The sequence below is a fragment of the Ammospiza caudacuta genome, chromosome 3, assembly GCF_027887145.1.
Source record: "Ammospiza caudacuta isolate bAmmCau1 chromosome 3, bAmmCau1.pri, whole genome shotgun sequence".
NCBI classification, from domain to species: Eukaryota; Metazoa; Chordata; class Aves; order Passeriformes; family Passerellidae; genus Ammospiza; species Ammospiza caudacuta.
The window spans coordinates 6,477,254-6,501,260 of NC_080595.1; the positions used below are offsets into that span (position 1 = coordinate 6,477,254).

Genomic DNA, 24,007 nt, shown 5'->3' on the forward strand with positions numbered 1-24,007 from the left:
GAGGGGAGCTGCTGATGGAGCCGCCTCGGGAGCCTCTTTGGGAGCCCAGTGGGACACAGAGCTGCTCCAGGGGCCCTGGGTGTCCCTGCTCCCTCCAACCTGCTCTGCTCCACCCCACAGACTGAACCCTGTGACTCCACAGCAGGTCTCTCCCACTAGATGATAGATATATCATCTGTAATAAACAAGTACCAACACAGCCATCTATTTATCTGGTTCTAACAGTTTTCTCATAAAAACAGGATGAAAATGATATTGCTTAGAAACAGACTGTTCTGGGGAATAAAGTGCATGCTGTTGTTTTTACTGCTTAATGCCTCCTGACTGGGAACACTTATATGCAAAGGAGTTCCTCTATAAATATGCTTATGCTATTGCTCAGGCCTCAGTGCAGTGCTGAGCACATCCCTGAGCTCAGCCATGCCCAAGTTTACTTTCTTACCCACAGTCCACCTCATTCCTGAATATCACATGCACTCTGAAAAAATATTTATGAGATTAAGCACCTAAAAAGTCACCAAAAGCCAGAGGGAAGGCTGCCTATGCAAGCTTAATAGAACTCCTTCCTACAAAGGTATTAGAGTGTGATCTTTCATTACATGTTCATTCTCATTGGAGCTCTGTTTCATTTAGCACCCAGACTCAGACTAGGCTGTGCACTGTAAAAGAGCCTCAATTGAGCTGTCTACAGGAATGCAAAAAAAGGGGGAAAAAAAAGGAAAAAAATCAAAGCAGCATTCTGTAACAGCCACTTAGCGTGGAAATTTCCAGCCCAAATAAATCAATGGTAAGAAAGTGGAAAAGGATCCTACAGACAGATGCATCAAGTAACTCTCTCATGGATTTTGATGTGAATAGTCCCTCTTATACCATGCTCTCTAACACTGCTCACAGCCACACACCTGGGTTGTACTATTTAATTAACTACAGCCTACATGTACCTGTATCCTTTAGAAGTACACACACACACATCCTAGAGAAAATAAATATCCAAATATTTTATCAGAGAGCTCCTGTATCACCCTACTGAGAACATTCATTCCCTGCCAGTTTCTTAATATGGGATCAGTTTACTTTTCACTGTACTTTTCAATCTGCAGAGAAAACTCACTGCCTTTCTGAAATAAATACAATCATCAAATAAATACAATCATCATACAGCAAATAGCTGGAGGGTCAGCTCATCACTGGGTCAAATCAAATTAGGGCCATTTCATTAGGGCTATGTCAATTTATAAAGCAACAGAGATGGTCTGAACGCTTGCAAATCACCTTTCCAAGCCAGGGCTAGGGAAGAGTGTGAGTCTTCACCCCTTCTTCCTCAGAAGCCCACAGATTCCAGCTCTCTATCATGGGCCTAGCAGCTACAGGACTGTGATCCCTCTATCAGGTGACAAGCTACTCAGGACAGGGCCTTTTCCCTCACAGATTCAAGAGCCCCACCAGCAAGCACAGCCTCTGGGCACTGCCACACTGTGTGCCTATAACAGCAGCATTACATCAGCATGAAGTTGGTGACCCCAAAAAGCTCAGCCACCATGCTCTGGGGTGTCACACTGTGCACTTGTGGTAACTGGCATCCAATGTCCTCTCCTCAGTAGGGTTGTCTGAAGTGAAATAGGACTCAAAATAAATACATTAATCAGTAAAACTTCAGTTCACCAAGTCTGTGGTTATCATGTTAAGTCTGCTTGAGGAAGACTTTTCATATGAAGTAAAAAGTTGAAACAAGGCAGACTTCCTCATCCTGGTTCAGGTCTGGTTGTCTCCTCCTCTACAGCATTGCTTCAGGAATAAAGTGTCATCATCATCCACTGAAAATGATATGGAAAGGGGGTTGAAATAATCCATCCCTGTGAAAGCCCTGTCATATTCACACCTAGACTGGACTTTGGGGCATTGAAGATATTCTGCCTCCAGCAGAAATAGAAGCCATAATAAAGCAGGAGACTTAGAAGCTGAACCTCCTTGTTTATAACCTGCCCTGGTCAGTTAAAGAAACCTTTTTCAAGGCTACAGAATAAACCATGCAGTGCCACATGCAACAAAGGGACCAGCAGTGCCAGTCAGGGGTGGGCTTTACCTCAGATTCCCGGAGGTAAATCCCTTTGCCATCTTGGGTTAAGTTGCGAAAGGCCTCTGCAAAAAAAAAAGCAAATAAGGAGCATTAACTTGACAGCCAAGACATCACCACAGCCAAGGCACTGTCTCAGGAAAAACACCAAAGGCAGAGTTTGTAGGCTATTCTAAAGAGCAGAGCTTCCCTGTTCTGTCCCTGGAGATCCCTGAAGGCTGGAGCACTGGGAGCAGCTGAATAAAGTCAGGCATGTTATGTCTGCCCATCCATCTGTAAAACCCCAAAATGCTGGTGGGTCCCAACCTTACCCACTGCAATTATGAGACATGGGCTAAGTGTCTGCAGCATGGTCTGACTATCACCTCTTTCATCATCAAACTGCAGCCCACCAAAGACACATTTCCAAGCTTTCCTCTTCCTGGAAAAGGTGCATTTCAAGGTTGTCTTCATGGAACACAAGTTTTTGTCTGTAATTTCCTCTTCTTACAGAAGGCCAGTGCAAATGTGCAGAGAGCTGAATCACTGATGTGTACAGCTTGGATGTCTGTAGGAAGGGACTGCTGGGGAGGTAAAGAGAGAGCTTGGCTTCCTCTGTATCTGTCCCTTGCTTTAAGCTGATTGCTCTTGCTTTATTCAGAAATCCTGTCCTGCAATTTTCCCCCTTGCCACTGCCAGTGGGAACAGCATCAGAGGGGCCATGGCTCAGCTGGGAGCCCAGCTTGCCTGGCCAGACACGGAGCACCAGCCTCACCTCCCATGATCTCCACTCGAAGCATGAAGCAAACAAAGCTCTCAAAACTGATCTGTAAGTCAGGGTCACCATATCTGATTGCCATCAAATTACAGACTTCATTGCTGAGTGAAATGCCTACATAAAATGGGGGGGAAAAAAAGAACACAGAATGAGATGGCACAACTGATGGCACAACTCCAACAGCTTTGTTTTTCAAGCCTGGCCTAAGATAATCAAATATTAGCCAGCCCAAATGAGATTTCTACATGAAGATATCTTCTCCAGATTTAAAAGGGTTCAGGTTTGCTCCCCTATACTTACAGTTCTTCCAGAGTTCAAATAAAATACAAATAGGCCTCTTTTCATCATGGGAAATGAGGGCAATAGCAGCAGCTGGGTTTAGGAGCAATATTCCCAAGAGGGTAGGAAAGGAGATGAAAAAGAAAATCCAGAGGAAGCTCATACAGAAAGCATCAGTCCCAACGTCAGGCAGCAGCAGCAGCATTTGCAAGGAACAAAAGCATTCTCTATTCATGGCCTGGGATTTTAGTTTGCTTTAGCAGAGGTCTGCCCAGGTTTCTCACTGTGCTTTCACTGACTCAGATGAGCTGGGTGAACATGCACCAAAAAGAGGAATGATATTTAAGGTGTAAATATGCAAAGGAAGCTACAAGACTGAGCTCCAGCCCCCACACAACGCCCAGTAATAGCAGCAGAGCTCAGTCCAGTATTTGGACCCATATGGATCATCTTCCATTTCTGGATCAAGCCTCAGACACTGCATTAGTGAAGTCTAGCAACAATCTAGCCTCCGTGCAAGTCTCACACTTCCAGTTTTGGTCCCTGAGCTGTCATTTTCAGCAGAAGCAGCAATTTAATAGAGCTAGATCTGGCCTCCTGCATCCCCACAACCCCACAAAATCTTTTAAAATTCAATTAGCAACACACAGGAAGGGATTTAAAAATTGGATCTGAAATAGGCAGACACTTCTGTTTCAGACAAGTCTCAGTGTGAGACCACACTGAGAAAAGAGTGGGCAGCCTGTCACATGGCAAAATAACTTTCAGCCGCGTTGACCCAGTTAAAGAAGGAAGGTGACATAGCCAAGGCCATGCAAACTATAATGTTTTCCACTCCTCCTGAGCTCTACACACAGTTATCAAGATGTTTCCCAGCCCTGTGCTTTTTCTTCAGCTTTCATGAGCAAGAAGATGAGACTTGCCAAAACATGCTGTGGGCTCACCTGTCTCCTGTACAGCTGCATGCAGTTCCACAAGGTCAAGCTTCCCTGATCTCTTGGTGTCTCTCTTCTGGAAAACTTCCTGTGGGGTGAGGGAATACTTTTAAACAAACCAAACCACGCCAAAATCCAGCAGGTGACACCAAAGGGATTGTGAGCAGGGAGGTATTGAAAAAGAGCATAGAAATTACTGCCATACCAAATAGAAAAGCAGCCTCTTCCACAGGACTCTGAATTCCTGGATACTCAGTGTGCCAGTGGCATTCAGCTTAGTGGGGGCATTAAGGTCAAAACATCTCAAGCATTAGAAAGCACCCATTACATATATTAAAAAATTTAAAAAAGAAAAAATAAGCCAAACCAAAAACCCAAACAAACCAAAAACTTACAGCCACTGTAACACCCATGCAATTATAATATGAGAATAATGATTTCTTAGCCCATGTGCCTATTTATAGACTTGATCCTCATCCCACTAAAGTCAAAGGAATGGCTGCTGATTTTAGAAGCAGCAGGAATCAACCCTTTCCCAAAGCAGCTCCATTCTGTCACAGCTGAACTGTTATTATGGAGGGTGAGAAGTTCAATAAGCAGGGCCATGTCCTGGTGGTAAAGAAATCACAGTAAAACCCAGTCTGGCCTAAGAAATAATGTTCTGGTAAAGTATTATATGAGTCAGAAGTATCACTCATGGCAAGGATACATCCAGGAGTGCCAAGATACCCTGGCAGGAATCCAGACTGAAATGCAGGCGAAAACTCTGGAAATCTGGAGAGAAAAAAAAAATTGGTTTGGGGAGTCACTGGACATCTCTCAGAAAAATGGACTCACAAAATCCCCCCTTACTTGAGAGGGCTCAGGCCCCAAAGCCTTTGTGAAACTTTACACCCACTTGAGAAGATGTATCATTTATGATGATAAAAATATGAGGCAACAGGATGGATTCTACTAGCCTCAGAAAATCCAATATGAGCTCCCTGCAGGCATGTAATATAGAATGAAATATGGTACACTATCTCCAGCTATTAGAGAAAATGGAAGGAAAAGGACATCCAAAGCTCTAATCCCAAACAGAATTTACTGCATGACCTTGAGCAAAGTTACTTGACCTGAAGAGCTTTGGGGAACAGCACTGCAGATTAATTGAAACCCTTGTACTGAGCATCTCTCTCTCCCTCTCTTTCACAGACACGCTGCCAGCTCTGTTAATATAATTAAAAGTACAGGCACTGCTGAAAACATGATGCTGCCTCAAAGCTTAGCATTCCTGGTTCATATACAATTTACATGAAGAAAAACAGAAATAGGCTCTAATCTCACTGCAAATCGTGATTACAGTTGGTCTGCCCCTTCTACTGGGTAAGGGGCAGAATCATAACTCACCAATCCCTTCTCTGCAGGAAGTCATGATGCTTTAATAATTTTAATATTGTAATAGCCCTGTTTAGTAAATATGAACCAAGTACTGTAAAGATTTGAAAATAATTCTTAAAATCAATAATTTATTAAAAGTAAAGACTCCCTGTTCAATACTGTTTTCTCACAGATAAGACAGTGCCTGGTGGGTCAGTTTATAAAGACAGAAGAACTACCCTTGCCCACTTTTGCAGAAAAGAGAGTAATATAAAATTCAGTTTAAGTGAAAAAGGCATCACGCTTTTGATCATCTTCTTTGTTGTCTGTAATGGCTGGACAGAGCATTTTCTATATCGCATATTGATTGTTACCAGTAAAGAAACCAGGAAAAAAATCTGGATTCATCATTATATCTGTAATTTCATTGTCACTGTCCAGAGAGAACAGTCACTGCAGTGCCTCACTGCTGCCCAGGTTATTTGTTCCCAAGTCCAAATTACAAACCTGTGGAGTGTTTTGGGCTGCCCCCAGCAGAGTGATGCCACACGTGAGAGGGACCAGCTCAGGGCTCACCTGGCTCTCACACACATGGGTTCCCACCTGCACCTCATCCTGTCCCCCAAACACAGAGCAAGGGGCAGCCCTATGCATGCACAGCAGGGAGGAATAAACAGGAACAGCAGCATGCACCAAGCACATGAAATTAAAGGCAAGACCCTCCTCCACCACACCAACTCCTACGGACCAGGATTTCCACATCTTCTACTTTGGTGCTGCTGAGGCTGAGGCAGTGGCACAGGCTGAAATGAGACACAGTTTCAGAATCAAAGCTGAGGTCAAGCTGGGTCTGGAGGCCAAATTCAGAATCTGCATCCATGCTTGCTCTCCTCCCTCATTATTTCAGTTGTTGAAATTCAAACTAGATTATCTCTGCTTATAACATTTCTGCCATATTGATTCACACCCCAGCAAATCCTTTTGCTCTGGAAATCTAACATGGCATCAGAAGAGTCAGTTCAGTCAGATTGAAGCCAGTTTCTCTTCCCAGAATTCAAGCAATAGATACAGGAGCTGAGGCTTTTCTCTGAGAGAGCTTATTTTACAGAAACATTATTTCTCAGCACTTACTTCTCCAAGATATATTATTCAAGATCCTCTGGAGCTGAACAGCGTTTATTTCAGGATTCTGTGATATGGAAGAGAATTTTAGTTTGGTTTTTTTTTTTTTCCTAAGTATTAAATCACTTTTCTCCCTCTTTTGTTTTCCCAGCATGCCCCATCTTCAGTCTCTGCTTTTCTGGCCCCACTCCAGCCACTGTGAAAATCGATAGAAAAGATTCCCTTTGAATATGACAAGATCCTGAGCCTGCAGGAGCTGCAGTGTGCTCTGGGCTAAATTCTCAGGGCTCCACACAGAGCAGTGCAGATTTCCACTGAGTGAGGATGCAGGCCTTTCAGCCCTGGTGCCATCTGTCCCATCAAGCACACTGTCAAGAGATCTGCTTCAAACATTCCCCTTTTATCATTTACAAACAAAAAAACCAAACAACCTGAAACTTTGGAATACTTCTCCCCAAACTTTTCAAAGCAGAGACTTCCCCTCCCCCTTCTCATACTAAAGTTCATAAATCTTTTAGAAGCTGTGACAAGCATTAGTTTGGAGGGTTTTTTTTAAATGTCACTCTTCAGAAATGAAAGCCTGCTTTCAGACCATTGAGAGATGCCAGGGTAAAACCTTCAGAAATGGCAGTAGGTGCTCTGTATGTACTTGGACATCCTGACAGCAAAGGACCAGCACCTCACAGTATGTGGCAATTTCTAGCACATCAAAGCCACACCATTCTCAAAACCAAAATCTTAAACAAGGGGCAAAAACTGAAAGCATTCCTTGTTTTCAGTAACAGCTTCCTTCAAGATATTCCTATTAAAAGTGCAAATCTGCTTTTGTGAAATTGTGTTTGCCAAATACAGTGTGCTAAATAAACACAGTGACCTTTTCTGAGAGGTGAAACACTTGCATCCCTCACCACAGTCAGTGGGATCCCTGATGGTCAGCTCCATCCCAAATCAGGCCAGAGAAATCACTAAAAAGAATCTTTCACAGCAAGGATCATATTTCACTAGGAAAATTAGGGGGAAAAGATGATAGGACACCTGATATCTATTTCACATCTCAAAGCAGGCTAGTTGCCATCCAACTGTGATGAATTATGTGTGAGACAAGGTTCAATATTTCAGGGGTGTTCTCTAATAGACAGCTTTCCCCAAAGGACAGGATGGAGCCACACAGCCCATCACTTTGTCCCCAGTACAGGCAACAGGAATTCATGTTTAGGGAGAGCATGTGAGCCTGGTCAGCTTCTGTAGTCCATTCTGGTATTTCCCTGTTGGAAAAGTGATCTTCGAGGGTACATCCCTGCTCAGTCCTTTAGCATTTGTTTATGGACCTTCTGTCCATCAGTTTCCTAATGCCTTTTGAGCCTCTTGATACTGTCACACTGACATTAAGTTCCAGGCACTGACTCCCTGTTGTGCAGAGAAGTGTGCCTGTCTCAATGCCATCACATTGCTGAGCTTCACAGGCAGATCTGCTGTGTGGAGTCATCACTGTCCACAGAGTCCAACCTCCTCTCCACAGCCCCTCTCTGCTCCCCACACATCCACATGCTTTTACTTTCACAAAGCTACATAATAGCTCTGGAGGAGTTTACTCATGCAAACACTTACCTGTTCAAAATGCTTTGTGAAGAAATCCTCCCAAATCTTGCCTTCATACCTATCAACAATTTCCTTTAAGGTATCAAAAAAACAATCATTAACTTGCAGAAGAAAAATATTGTCAACCAAATTATTAAAGATGCTTTCCCAGCATTCCATTCCATTCCATTCCATTCCATTCCATTCCATTCCATTCCATTCCATTCCATTCCATTCCCTGCCCCTTCCACCCTCTGCAATCAGTGTTACATCACTAATACAGCCCCATTGCTAAAATACCTCCCTACATCACAAAACTGCTATTTCTTGGAGAGAAATACCCAGATAACATTTAGTGGAGAGAAACATTCCTCTCCCCCCACCCCAAGCTGTGCAAAGCATGGGGCTCACTCTGTGAGAGAAGGGTTTCTGTTCTGCTTTATACAGCCCAACAGAGGAGATGAAGGCAGGAAAGGCCCTGGTTATGCCAGGGGAACAGACAGATAAATTTCCTAGCACAAGCTGTAGATGTGCATACACTGCCACTGACACCAGTTCTTTTGAAAATAAGCTTTAGGAGTAGTGAAGCTAAGGTCCCATCATGACTTCAAAATGTTTAAGGCCTGAAAGGGATGGGGAGAAGTGCAAGAATGGACCATGAGTCTCCAAAAAGCCATGAGCAGGAAAGACTTTAGAGCAAGCAAGATGGTTTCATTAAAAGATGTTTGCAAAAAGGGCAACTAAGTTGTCTCAAGTTTTGCCTGTCCCCCACATTTTATTGCATCTGTCCCCTTGATCCAAAGGATTCTATCTGTAAACCCAAAATGTACTTTCAAGTGCTGCAATGCAAGCACTGACATTCTCACTCAGCCTCTCATCCAGGGCAGAGAAACAGTAAAAACCCAACATTCACAGCTGTAGATTGAGACACAGACCCCCCACTCCCCTCACACCCGCTCACCTTAGAGAGGGTGAAGCTCGTGTTCCCACCCATTTCCCTGGAGATGTAAAAAAGCAGACACATTAAGGACAGATCTCAGAGTTGTGTGTCTCATCACAAGTGTCATTCCTCCTCCCTGGATGGGGCCCCAACCTGCTCTTGCCATGTGTTTTATTCTCTGGTGTTACAGCTGCACTAAGGCAAGGCCTCATAGTCACACAGGACCCCAAAAGCTGCTGGCATCTGAAGTATCCAAAGCACCCATTTCTGTACAACCAACCATCCTAGCGCTGCCAGAAGGGAGTTCCTGGCAAACTAGTGAAGCTAAAAAGCTAAAGAGCTCTTATCCTTCTCACAGTCTCAAACATGTCCATGCTGCAAGGATTGTGTGGGCCTATCTCAGCCTTTTTTGAAAGGATAAGGCCAAACCCAGTGCTTCAACCACCAAGAATCCTATGGCAGGAGAGCCAGCTTCTCTGAAAGAGGCTGTGCTGCTTTTTGCAGAGTTAAGTTTTGCGGCTCCCATTAGGGTAGAAAGACCAGACTTTCCCAGGGAATGAGGGGCAGCAGCATCTCACCGAAGGACGTGCTTCCTGGAGAAGACCCGCAGGATGAACTCAGACTCCTGCTGAGGCTCCAGGGTGGAGGGGACAATGACGTAGACACAAGGCTCCAGATGGAAGTCTTGAGTCACTTCCCGCTCATCAAGGAAAACCTGGTGCTTGTTCACAGGCTGATGTCGGGTGAAGAAACCTGGGGGCAGCTTTCTGTTGCTCTCCTGGTACTGCTCAGGGAAGAAAGGTAAGGGAATCGTGTTCTGCCACAGCTGAACGTGTGGACAAAAGGTGTGGAGGATTCATGGGCAGGGCACAGCCAGCCTGCCTTCACATCTCAGCCTGTTTTACAGCACAAGCAGGTAACAGAGCCCAAAGGACTCAGTCTCTTCCCAGGACACAGTGGGTCTCACTATGCAGCATTCTTGCCAATTGTATTCACAGGGAATGCCCCGACCAAGGCAGGAATGATGCATCTGACTCCATGTTCTCATAAGGCTAATTTATTACTTTATAATACTATATTATATTAAAGAATACTATACTAAAGAATACAGAAAAGATACTTACTGAATGCTAAAAAGATAATAATAAAAACTCATTACTCTTTCCAGAGTCCTGACACAGCTTGGCCCCAATTGGTCAGAGAGTTAAAACAATTCACATCAGAATCCAATGAAACAATCACCCGTGGGTAAACAATCTCCAAACACATTCCACATGAGCAAAACACAGGAGAAGCAAATGAGATAAGAATTGTTTTCCTTTTTCTCAGAGGCTTCCCAGCTTCCCAAGAGAAAATCCTGGGCGAAGGGATTTTTTCAGAGAATGTGAATGCCACACTTGCCCAATACTAATATGGCAAAAGACTGGGCTTCCTGCAACTTAAAAAAAAAACTTACACTACTTGTAAGGAACAGCAGCAAGAACTGGGGACAAGGAGCTGTTCCTGTCAATGTGGCTTCTGCAAAAGTCCTTGCCAGATGGGCTAAAATGACTGCAGAGAGGAACTGCTCTAGAGACTGCCCTTGACTAGCTCTTCTCCCACAGGGACCATGTACTTTGTCCCCAGCTTGTCCTTTGCACAAGGGATCTGGTAGCAGAGGATTTTTCAGAACACCTGTGATTTGAGCATACTGCATGAGCAACCTAAGTCCTCATCCTGACTTCATGCAAGTGTCCTTGATCTGTCTGGCACTCTGCTCTGCAGGCCCTTTACTGCCACAGGATGATGGATAAAGTGTTGATCCAGGCAACATGAAACTAATTTTAATGCCACTGAGTGCCCAGTACCAAGCCCAATAAATAATCCTGCTAGCTAAAACTACTGTCACCTTCTGATCTTGGCTGTTCCTCAAAACATTTAGCCATTTTACTCTGCAGCCTCATGGGGAGATGCTATTCCTCCTCCTTTGCCAGTATTTTTCTTACTAATAGGGCAATCTTTCTTATGAAGGGTTCAGGGTTACTCCTCCTCATGCCCCTTATGTTAAATTCAAAGTTTTTATATTCCAGTCAATACTCTGTTGACAGCAGTTCCAATACCTCAGATGCTCTCAGCTTGCCATCTCTCTGTATTGATCTTGGCAACCACTACAAACCTGAAATTGAAGTCCTGGCTGCTACCATTCCCACTCAGGTGTGGCAGAGCACTGTCCTGGGGCCACATTCAGACCCCCTCCACCAGAAATTTTACCTTGAAGGTAATCCTGATAGTGCCCAAGATATTTAAGTCAGGAGGAGTGGTATCTTACCTCATGGTTACCATGCTGGGTCTACAGTAACTAGGAGCACAATTGTGCTGCCCATACCATACACCCAAACAAGTTCTTTGCCAGCCCATGTTCTCATTTAAGAGGTGTGCTCTCATTTGAGTAGTAACAGAGTGGAAGATATACCCTTTAAAGACAATATGAGCTAAATCTTTCCCTGTTTTAAATGGGACCAAAATCAGAACTTAATCAGGATTTAAGTTCCAAAGTCCCAAAGGCTCTTGGATAAAGAAAATGCTAGAAATGCAGCTCACCTGAAGAAGCTGAAAACACCTGTACCATCAGCCAGCCAGGAACCTGAGCTCCCCAGGAGATCTTTGACTCCCATGGGGAACAGGTTCTTTTCCCACCTCATGCCAAGACTGGAAGGCAGCAGAAAGGCAGCTCTGACTCCCAGAACACAGCCAAGAATTGGGGCACCATCCCACAGCAGGGCTGAAGCGCTCATCAGGTAAAGGTTGATGCTACTTCTAATACCTTTGAAGACCCAGGACAGAAGCTGAACAACTGATGCCCACTCTCAAGGCCTGTGAGCTCTCCTGATATGGCTGCTTTTCAGTAGAGTCAGAGGATGGTTCTGCCTTGCTGTGCCTCACTGAATTCCAGTACTGGCACTCACTGTCAGCCAAGGAACAAAGGCAAACACACCACATTCAGCATTGTCTTAACAGCTGTGCCAGCCCAGGTCCCTCAGACAAAACAGGCAGCAGTGGTGACAAGGGACTCACCTGTAGGCCCACCTGCAGGAGGAAAAGAAACAGCATCTGTCAGTCAGGAGCTCTGTGCCTCACCAAACACAGCCAAGTCATTCCTGGGAAGCAGAGCAGCTACAAACATCTCTATGGGGTCTTTGCCTTCAGAAACCTCAGCCTCTCCACCCAAAGTTCCCCACAGTCTGTGCAAGCCTTCAGCAGCAAGACCTGTGGCTCTGTTCAAGGGAGAAGAGTGGCCCTCAAGGTACTCAGATAAGCAGAGAATTGAAGGTAGGAAACTCTCACTCCCAGTGATATCCACTCACCTCTGGGCACATGGGAAGTGCAGTATGCACACATGAGCAGCTGCCACATCATACCAGGAACACTTTTTAGGCACAATTTTACCATGGTTGGAAATAACCTGAGGGCAGAGCTCTTCCCATCCCAAAGTAAAGGGACTCCTGACACCCTCTTCCAGCTACTGCACATACCCTCAGAGGCAGCAAAATAAATCCCAATGTGCTTTGAAGCAAAAGGCACTTCTCACTGCTCTGCAGGGTGACACACAGCCTGCTGGAGAGGCAGCAAGCAGGGCACAGAGGCCCAGGGAACCCAGCCCTGATGTGTGATGAGACTGGGCACAGGCAGGAGGAAAGAGCAGAGATCACTCTGCAAACCACAAAAACTCCTGTCCTGCAGAGCACTACAATCTACATGGGCTGGAAATTCTCCTGTTTGGTGAGAGCAAGAAAAGCAAAGGAATTCTTTTCACCTTATAGAGTAAGAATCCAATGAAAAGGTGAGGGGCTCGGTTCCGGTGTTTGGTGCTGTGTTTCTGCATGAGGGATATAACCACACTGCACGTGCTTGGGCTTTTCTTGCTGTCTTCAGCTGGCAGCACATTCAGCCAGTACTGAGGGTTCATCCAAAAGTTGCCTAAGTAAAACAAGAAAAACATTTTGATGTCATTTTCCATCATAAAATTGACTGCCAGCCTCCCACATGATGCCTGGCACTGGACTGAATAAGTCACAGGTTGTCTGGATCTCCACACCCCACAGGAATCTGATTTTAAGGTGCAGTTTACAATTTTAGCAGTGCAACTACTGTCTAAGACAGAAGAAAGACCCATGAGCAAGGAACTACACTTCTGCATACATGCAACTAAGAGCTCATTTTGTTTATAAATGTATCACCATTCCTCTCTCACCTCTGGTGTATAGGCTAGCTGACTTTAGACTCCACCTGCTCTGCTTCCAGAAGAGCTGAGCCTCTGACTATTTTATTCACTTTACTTAAAGCACACTCCCTGGAGGTGCTGAGGATGCAAATTTTAACAGACAAGTTTAATGCCCTGGAGCAGATCAGTGCTGGCAATTGATCCTGGGATCCTAAAGCTTATTCCATGCTATAATCAGCCCACTGCCCTATGCTTGCAAGCAGTGCATCTTCTGTGATAGCAGAAGCCAGTCAAACTCCTTCAGTTGCTAATTTCTGATGTTTGTGTGGAGGCATAAACAGAAAGTGCATGTTTCTGTCATCAATTTTATGTTAAGAGGTTATAAGAAGCTGTTAACTGAGTCAGCAGAGCATCCAAAAGTCAGAGTTATCCAAAAGAGTACCCCTCACCGTTATAGAATCCCAGACTTCCTCCTGCTGTACTTCCTCTAACCCATCTCCCACTCTTCAAGGAGTACATCCACTTTTTGCCATCTTCCTGGCTCATCAGGTCTGGAGTTAATTTACAGATCACCAGATCTACAAAATGGATCTTAAAATCTCGCAGAGACATCCTGGGAAAAGAGTGCCAAGAGACATCTTGTCAGCAGTTTAGTTTAGTCCATATGGCTCATAAAATGGAAAGAAAAGGGAGTGGGGAAGTTCAGAGCCACACCATTCTGTGTTACATATGGTAATGTTCATATTTTATTAGGCAGTAAAGAAGAGAGCGTCTGCTTCCACAGCAGCCTCTAGGAGTAGCTAATGCACGACTAAAACTTCAGAAAATGATAGGAGAAACAGAGAATGAAATAATCTCGCCAGCAAAGGCAGTGCAATGAAATTACAGGGGCGGCAACATTGCCACCTCGTGGTAAAAGCTGGGGAGAAACCGCAGACTAACAGGAGCTCCTGAAGCTATGGTTAAATAAAAAAAGAAGAAGAAAAAAAAATAAATAAAAAGGAGGCAGGACAAAAGCTCCTGGGGCTGCCCTTTATCTCCAGCAGCCCCAGGTGACCGAGCAATGCATGAAGAGCAGTGCATTCCATGCCAGCACAGCCACTGCTTCTCACAGCATCAAGCAGAGAGGAGCACAGGCTAAAGCTCATCACCTAAGCCTTGGCCTAAGTGGCAATGTGCAGCTCCAGGTGCTGCCCCAGGGCTGCTGGCAGAGAGGGGAGAAGCAAGAGTGTGCAATAATTACCAGAACTCTCCATCATCCTTCTTTTTCCTCAGTAAAATCTTCTCCTTCGGGCTCAGCAGCTCCCACTTGTAAGAGCTAAGGGGAAGAACATGAGGTGACTAACCAAGTGTGGCCACAAATTCAAGGCAGAGGACATGACCTTCCTCTACAAATAGAGCCCAAATCCCTGTTTTTACATATCTCCATGCTTATCCCCACTATGCCTTCAGCCACATGAGACTCTCCACAACAACCCTGGGTCCCATGAGATGTAGATAAATGGGTCCAGTTTTCAGCAGGAGAAGCCAGAAATGTTCCATTTCCATCAGCCACTCCCTTCCCTTGAACACACAGCTCCCAAGTACTTAAAATATAAAAATCTAGACCCGCTTTCTTGGTTAATTTTCTGTTAAAGGAGACATAATAGGAATAGTGTTTGGCATAATGAATGAATGACTAGGACAGCACAAGAGGCAGCTGGGAGTCATTTCAAAGGCAGGCCTGCAGTATGTTGCTCATTATGCTCTTCAACAGAACAGCTGGCGTGTTGTCATTATGTGACAGACATGCATCAGAGAAGTTACTGCTCTGCAGAACAAGGTGAAAGCCATTCACATTCCCCATGACCTCTCTACTCTTCCCTCCTTTCTATGCCCTGAGCCTCAGCAAACAGCCTGTGCAGGGAATGAAGTGAAGCTTGGAAGCAAGAGACATGCTCCACTTCAAAGAGGAACAGGACACAAGTTTACAGTTGCCCATGGTCTAGAATGCAAACCACTGTCTTTCATGCGTCCCAGTTAAAAATAAAAAATCAGGCAGATGCAAATATGGAGCCCATTTACCTCACTACCTCCTCTGATCTCATGCCCCACTGTATTTACCCAAGCAGCCAGGACAGAGAACTCCCTCCTATTTATCCAATTCTAACACCTTGCAGCCTGTGGAAGAATTTCCCTGGGCCCTCCCATGATAAACAACTGTGTCCTGAAACATAAGAGTTTTTTAAAGCCTCCTGCACAGCTTATGTGTCCCTTTGCATGCTCTCCACATCACAGCAAGGTGGTCAGCATCTCATGCTCATATTATGTTTCCTCTGGCATTAGTGAAAGGAGAAATCAGAACTGATCTGATTGAGGCTGCATGTGTGAAGTGAGGCCAGCTGCAGCAGCACTGTCTGTTGGAGACATATAAATCCATGGAGTCATTGCTTTGACACCAGAAGGTCTGTGCAAGTGTTACCTTACTGCTGCCCTCAGCATTAATTCATGCCTGAAGATGGCAGCATCTTTCCTCCGAGAAACCTTTCCTTTGCCCAGTGTCACACCTTTCCTTTTGGAAACTCACCTGTCACTCCAGTCTCCTTTCCACTCAATTTTTCCCCATGGATTTCTCAGTCTCACTAGGTTTTCTGGTCCATATTGACAGGTCACCTGCAGAAAACAGTAACATTGTGCTTACCAAGGTCTCAGCAGTTCTCATCTGGTTTATATCATTGTACTATGTCAGATATTAACAATAATTTTGTTTGTTTTCATAGATGCCAGCAAGCATGATGATAAAAATCTTTGAACGTGCAACTCTAAATGCCAGCAAAGAGATTAAGGTGCTTCATCTTACATTCTACTGAAACCAGAGACATGACAGATTCCTAATCCAAAGGCTTGACTGTAAATTCCTCTTCCTTTCCAACATCTGCTCATTTTGTACTCGTGTGAAAACCAAGTCCTACCCCAGTGCAATGACACAATGGCACAATGCAGCCCCACATTAGGGGTTTGCTGACAGCACACTGCAGAACAGCTGACTTCACACTGTTGCCAAATGCTTGGTCAGTCCCTTAAGGTTGCCTGGCTTTTCATCTCATCAGAGGAGCCAGACTGACAGACATGTTGTTGAAAAACTCCACACATAAACTCCTCCTACGGGAGACACAGATGTGCCTCATCCAGCTCATCTCTTCTGCCCTTCCCAGTATCTCCTGCTACAGGCACTGAACATGCTTTCACCAAAATGTCCAAAGCCCCACACAGTCTTTGCCATCCTTGTCAACCTCCTCTTGAGGCAGGACAAGACAGTCACCCACCAATTCAGGAGGAAGAAGCTCCTACTCTTTGGGATGTATTATTTCAAGTCCCTTACCTCTGGACAAACATCCTAAGGGGACTCCAACAGTACTTCTGCAGACTAGTGGGGTCCCCCTGCACTGTCTGCACAGGAGCACAGGTCAGTTCCCTTACTCCACACCCCTGACTCACATTTCTATCTGCAGTTTTTCATATTTTGGCCTTTACATCCTTACTTCTCTACGGCCTCTCCACTGGCTTCAGAGGATACCCCAGTAAAAAGCACATCCCCAAGTTTCAGCACATCCTCCCAGCAGCCCCAAAGGCCAGTCCTTTCATTCTAACAGCTGAAATGCATTTCTAGGTGATGGTGTCAGCAGAGCCCTATGAATCATTCCCACTCTTAGAGACAGACACTGATCCATAACAACTGTCCTTTACATCGAGGCCTCCAAATTAAAATGGACACACTTAAAATGTGAATCTTAACAAAGCCCACAGTCTCTTGTAGCCTTAGACTAAGAAAATAGTATTGGGGAGGAGATATTATAGTTGCTCTGATCAATGCTTGAATGCAATAAAAATTGCTGATATCCAAATCAACCTGGGCCCAGGACATTTGGGCTGGTCTTACCTTTCTGATACCAGTTACTGTGTAGGCATGGCCAGCAACAAGCCCATTCTTCAGGACCTTTGTTGCCTGTATACAAGAAACAGAAGGAAAAGAAACATTTTATTTTATCCCTACTCATACAGCAGACTTATACCAATACCACAGACCTGTAAGCAATGACTTTCAAAGTAACAGGAGAACTGAAAATCAATAAATAAATGGAACCTCCTGAGAGCCAGATTTTTCAGGATGCTTGGAATTGGAAGGTTGATTGTTAATGGCCCTTCCTAAATTGTGGATCTTCAGCTAGAGATCATGTCACTTTAAGGAAGTCCAGGAGGTTAGGTTTTGATTTTCAGAAGAGTAGAGTTTCCCAACAGCTGAGGTGGTAGCAAAAAGCTTGGAAGCCAAGACTTTAATTCATGTTCTGAACGACCCACGTCTCTACCTTAGCTATAACTTTATTCCATATGTGTCTCACCACACCAACTGTAAAAATGGAAATTTTATTGAACAAAAATGGGAAAATGCAGTAGGTCCCTATTTAATAGAATTTATTTGATAGATAAACCAGTTCCTAACATAACAACAGGGAGCTGAGAGCATCAGGGAATCAATCCATGAGCAAAGTTTAACATGAAAAATGTGACTTCTACAGAAAGCCACATAGGGCAGCTTTGATACATTTTGAGTCACAATGACCAGCTGAGCAGAGGGAAAGGGGTCTGGGAAGGTTTTTAGCTGTAAAGGCATTTGATGTTACTCCAAGCCTCACCCCTAAGTGTGTCTGACAGCCCATGAGAGATCTGCTGTAGGTGGCTCTTGTCAGTATATCCCACAGATCAGGAGGAGCTTCTGCAAGCTTGATCCTTGTATTGACACCCCCTGTGAAATCCACCAGGGCTTCTGAAACCTGCCCAATCTGCAGATCTTCATAGGAGCCATAGAGTCTAGCAAAAAAAAGACATCAATATATTCTTTGGGTTATCATCGTCACAGATGACAGGTTGAGAACAGCTTGCCAACAAAAATATTTAAAAAAAAGGTGTGCAAAAAGCAAAAGGAAGGCTGTAACTCATGTTTCATTTTAAGGGAATTTTTGGCATTTGGGAAGAGGAGAATCTACAAAATTGCCTCCGAGATTGGTCATAGTCTGAAGGGGACTCTTCACTAGCTGTCATCCCTGACTGCACAGTAATGAGAACATACCCATCACGATTCTCTGATAACTCTGCCTCAGAGAATGTTGCCTGAATTTATCACCAGGCTCTGAGCTGTATCTAAGATATAGTGCCTTGAGAGACACTGTCCTGAGAGCTCAGGCTCTAATCTGATTTTCTTTATCACTCCAGTGCAACCTGGCCCAGTCTTTTCATTCTAACACTAACACCAAATGAAAATAACTGAACATTCTCACCTTTGGGTGATCTTTCTCTCAATGTTAACTAGAGCATTTTTCCCTGCTCTGCAAAGATTATTTCAGCCAAATATTAACAAACTGCATCAGTTAGGCCTTGCTGCTTTCTTCTTTGTGCTGATACTACCACTGCAGGCAAAACACCCTGGAGAGAAGCCACTGCTCTCACCATGCCATATTACTTGTGACATGCCTCAGCTTCGAGGACCTGAGAGCAAAAATATCTGCCAAAACAAAGTGCAGTGCTTCAGCAGACCTCCAAAATGAATATCCTTGGAGGTTTCTCATACTGATAATACATTAAAGGAGGCTTTGGAAATCATTCACATTTGAAAATGTCTATCTGTGGTGTTCCACTCCTCTGTGATATTTACCAGGAAGGCATTCAGCCACTGCAAACAATGATAACACTCAGAGGACAATCCCCCACAATAGGGCTGTTTTCTCACCTAAACCCTTAGATTTAAGCTGAAGGGCCTGGTTTGATAACATCCACTACAATGGCAGCTTTTATGTGCAATAATAGATAGATGAGAGCCATCTACTACACTCCAAATGCAGCAAGGCCTAGGAGATGCATTTATAAACAAGAACAAACTGCGTAGGCACCAACCAACATATTTTAGAGAGATTATTTGCATAATTTGAAATGAGTCACTTACTTAGCATATGCCTTCTCCAGAAGGGCTCCCCAAAACACATTCTTATAGACTGAGGAAACAAAGAGCAGCTCCCCGGCCTCGTTCACCGGCAGGAGATCATCAACCACCACGTCAATCCATTCCCCGAAGTGCCAGAACTGTCAGGGGAAAGGAATGAGCTGATGTTTCCCTTGGAAGGGACCTCCCCTTGAAACAACAGGAAAGGCAAGATAGCCCAGCTGTGGGTACAGGGCAGGCTGCTGTGGGTCAGTGGGACATGCTGACTCACCCACAGAGCCAGTTCCTCACCCCACCCAGCCAGAGGAGTAAACAAAGCATCTATCAGGTGTGAAATGAGTCAGCAGGGAGATGAGCCACAGGTGGGTTTCTGGGGAAGGAATTCCTAACTGCAAGGTAGCAGAGTTGTACCAGGAGGTGGGCAAAAGGGTAGAAGATTTGAGCTGATGTGCTCAGGTCCTGCTGACTGTTGCCACTCTTGAGAAAGGGTTTTATTTGCATTAAAATGTGGGTAGGATACAGCTGGAGAGAGCAGCCAAGCAGAGGTGTTTCCTCAGTGGCCTGCAGTTGATTCACTGCCTGTGCTACTTTGTGGGAGGGGTGATGGGCTCCTCTCCAGCCTGGGATACCCTCTGGCCACTTGCCCCTGGCCAAAGGGAACCACATACAAATTACCCAGGGGTGTGACACAAAACCCAGCAGGGGATATCTGAGGAGCTCCTGCAGTCCGGGCGAGCAGCCGTACCCGGAAGTGGAAAATGCCCGCGTATTTCCTCTCAAAGCTCTGGTTCTGTGGCACGACTGCAGCCAAGATGTCCTGGTGGAATGTCAGGGCTTCCAGGGCCGCCAGGAACCAGCAGTTCTCTGCGCCAAGACAAACGGACACAGGCACTTGGCTGAAAAGCGACAGCTCTCAGCCAAGTTCAGCAGCACCACCAAGATCCCAGCACAGGAGCTGTTGTGCTGATGTCTTTGCAGTTCTAACAAATCATACACACAAAATTAGATGATCCAGACATGTTCTTTACTTAACCAAACTGTGATTGGTTTATAATTGCTCTCTCATGATCTTTTCATTTGGGTACTGTTTGGTTAAATAAGAAATTTAGCAAGCAATAACTGTCAGTGGAAACATTCTGTGTTTTACTGACATTGCATGGGGTTTTTTCTGTTCTCTATAAAGGCACACTATTAAAACAAAACTTTTCCATTTTTCTTTGAAAACATTAGCTTTTCAGAAAGGAAAACAATTTCCAGTGGATCTCACATGCAAGACTGTACTTAGCAAACTTTGGTTTTAAGGACATAAAGGCACTTAAAAACTAATTTAGTCTCACTTCTACCTGTTTTTCAGATGGCAATATAGTCTTTTATTTTAGACAACACAGGCATAAAATTATTTTTCTAACAGCAAGGCTGTGAAGAGAACACACTCACACTGAGCATTAGGTACAAATATAAAGCCCTTCTGTGGTTTCTGTTCAATTGTCAAGCAGCAACACCACAGGCCAGTAAGAGCACAGGAACACTTCCCATTAGCAGGGGCAGGAGCAACACACAGGGGTGATTTCAGCTTGTGGAGACTCCTCTCATGCCTCAAATCCCACCTCAAAGCTTGCCAGCTTATTTACTGAGCCTGTGCCAGTAAATGATTGCTTCATCCACACTATGCCAAGTGGAGGGAGGAGATGGATACCTTCTATTTCCATGCCGAGTTTTATACATTCAAACTTCCATGCAAAATGTTATCTTGTGTAAGAATACTTAGATATTTATACAAAGGAGTTTCCTTACCCACCAATCCTTGGCAGAGATCAGGCTGCTTTCTGTGTGCAGCATAAAATACAGGACTTTTGTGCAAGGCCTGGGAAATACAAAATGAAAAGGAAAGAAAAAAAAAAAGAAGGAGAGAGTTAAGCCAGTAACATGAGCTGATTTAGCTTGAAAGTTAAAACTTTTAAAATACTGAGAGTCCTTTGTCCCAGCAGACAATGTTCTGGCTCAGGTATAAATCCATTGTTATGTGCTCTGGCTAACCTGACACCAGCCTGGGCACACATTTGTGTTTGGTGTATGTTGAATTTGGTCTCAAGCAAAAGTCTCTGGTGCTCAGATGCATCACCGTGGCTTTCCATGGTCACCACGCTGAGAAGACAACCCTTCAAATCTGCCAGTCCTGCTCCTCCACACAAGTGCCAGCCAAAAGGGGTTATGAGGACAGAGCATCAAACTTATGAAACTTTCACCCAAGCTGGCTGACATCTCCCCAGCTTGACTGACAACTGAGCTACAGACTGATGGCTTCAGCAGAATTCCTGTTGCTGTGACAAGAAAAGGTCTGTGAGTAATTGTACAGAAAGAAATATTGTGGTGATTTTTTTTTCCCTTCACAAGTGCCTCTGGGGTTAAATTAATAACCTAAATGTCAAATTTGTCAAAATTATATTTTACTCAAATGATCCAGAAATTGCTCAAGCTAAGTTTCACACTGTTGGCTTCCCCTGCAGGCAGCAGCAAAGAAACAGCTTCCCTCAGAAGGCAGACACAGTAATTAGACACCAAGCCCTGCCCTTGGTGAGTTTGGCTGTTCAGTTTGCAGGCCATCACTCACAGATGCATCAAGCCACAAGCCTGCAGGCTGAATGGCACAATCTCAGCATCTCCTCTGCAGCACAGGGACTGAAGGATGCACAGCATCCATTCCCAGAGAGTCTTTGCTCAGAAAGTTTGGCATCCAGAGCAAACTGCAGCCTTCTTCACAAGGCAGTTTTAGACTCACAGAATCGCAGAACATGCTGAGTTGGAAGGGACCCATCAGGATCATCAAGTCCAACTCCTGGACCTATGCAGGACACCCCAACAATCATAGCAGAGCAGTAGAATAGTTCACTGAGAGACAGAGAAGGTTTCAAGCCCATTCCAATATCTGAGGGATGCAGAGATACTTGAAGGGCTTTGTAGAGGCCAGGACTCATGCTGACCTTTTTTTTCTTTTTTTTCAGAAAACTCGATCCTTCTGGGAAATTGTTTAAATCTCACAAAATATGACAGCTAGAAAATAATTTAGCTGGGAGGTACTATCTGATATTACCTCGCAGAATTCCCTGTAGAAAAAGGACTTCTGAAATTCTGAATACCTAGTTCTGTACATTGCTTTCAGGAGGATCTGATTGTCAATACTTTGCTCAGTGGCTCAGTAAGAGCAGAACTGGCATTGCTTGTAACAGGCCTTATCTAACTGTGCCAGGCCCCCTGTCCTGGCCTCCCACACTTGTTATCTACCCTTTTGTTATGAGAAGGTGCTCTGTGACCAGCCCTTGCACCTGGCTGTCTCTTGTTGTGATGTTCAGTTTCAGCCTGGAATGCCAGCAAAGGCCTTGGAAATGTGAGCACAAGTAGAAAACAAAGCCCCCCAAACTAAAACCAACTCCCAGACTGATGCTCAGTCACTGGTTGTGATAGCAGCTCAGCCTTGACAGCTGAGGAAAGATTACTCCAAGTACAATAGACTAAACAGTTCAGCAGGGAAAAAAAAAAAATACAGCCCATCAAGAGGATAAGGCACTTGGCCTGTCTGGGAAAACAGCAGCCTCCAGCATCATAACAGTCCATGGGAGAGAGGGGTCATGGCGAAGAACTGTCCAGAAACTCAGAAATCTTCTAGAAGGTCATGATCTTGAACTGTGGGGAGAAGGATCTCATCTGTCACCACAGAATCACAGTGAGATCCCTGTAGCTGTGAGCTCCAAGGAAACCAACTCTCTCTGCTCCCTTTGCCTCCTCTCCCTGCCTGCTCCAAGTGTTACTGGATATAAACTGAACAAAGCTGCTCATGATTTTGGGCAACAAATGCTTCAGAGGCAATTATGAGACTCCATGTACCCCAGCTTCCAAAATGACACCTGATGCAATAAATGTAATCCCCAGAGACATTAAAGTACACCTAAATTAAAGTCCAAGAGTAGCCTGTTCAATGCTAAAACTATTTGCTGGCTATCATGTGTAATCATCACCTTCCACACAGTGCTCACTGAAAGTCACTTACGTGTGGCCTCTTCCAGTGTAAATTTCGGGGCAGTTTCTTCAGCAGGGCTCCTGTTCCAATGGAGCTGATGTGAGCAGGGAAGGTGTCATCTGTGAACAAGCATTTGTTCTTCAAGCACGACTCCAGCAAAGCCTGGTAGTTCTGCTGGATGGGAGGGGTGTGTTTTTGAAAGATACTCCTGCCTAAAGGCACGGGTGACTTCTTCTTTTTCAAGCACAGCAGAAAAGGCATGATGATGTCTCCAGGATAATTTTTTTCCACTGAGGATTCTGGAGGGATCTGCTGGAAACTCTTGGTTTTCTCAGATGAGGCGTGTCTTTTCAGAAGAATTCCTGACAGTTAAAGTAAGTATAAAAAGTAAATTTAATCCTGACTTTGAAAATTTTCTTCTTAGTCAGCAGGGGTGGGTAGGAACAGTGGCATTCCCAGGAGAAGTGGGGGCTCACCCAATTCTAGCTGAGCACTTATCACTGCATTTTCCAGGCTTTAACATCACTGTAGATCTGAGTGAAATCAAAACAAGTGATCCCACTGACTTTTACCAGAGCTTTGAAGCCACACATGTGGCTATTCTATGTCTCTCTCTGGACTATTTTAGGTCTCTAGGATATTTTCATAACATGTTGCAACATGAATGACAGTCTTAATTCAACCACTTTCTGGCATGAAGTTATTTCCCCTCCCCCTACCCCCAAAAAAAAGCAAGATGAAACAAAGGCCAACAGAAAAATGGAATACATTAT

At 44.6% G+C, this 24,007-nt stretch overlaps 1 protein-coding gene across 1 annotated transcript; it reads right to left on the reverse strand.

Moving 5' to 3' along the window:
• Positions 1 to 1,787: 1,787 nt before the first annotated feature.
• CAPN14 (calpain 14) lies at positions 1,788 to 23,495 on the reverse strand. The gene is made up of 20 exons (XM_058802513.1): positions 23,265 to 23,495; positions 21,014 to 21,083; positions 19,965 to 20,083; positions 19,223 to 19,359; positions 17,919 to 18,093; positions 17,165 to 17,230; positions 15,812 to 15,897; positions 14,489 to 14,563; positions 13,695 to 13,858; positions 12,830 to 13,001; positions 9,623 to 9,832; positions 9,066 to 9,102; positions 8,135 to 8,197; positions 6,536 to 6,593; positions 4,755 to 4,819; positions 4,251 to 4,319; positions 4,055 to 4,133; positions 2,829 to 2,945; positions 2,084 to 2,139; positions 1,788 to 1,814 (listed from the first exon to the last, which is right to left on the reverse strand). The coding sequence occupies exons 1-20, from the start codon at positions 23,493 to 23,495 to the stop codon at positions 1,788 to 1,790; spliced, it is 2,076 nt and encodes a 691-aa protein (XP_058658496.1).
• Positions 23,496 to 24,007: the final 512 nt, after the last annotated feature.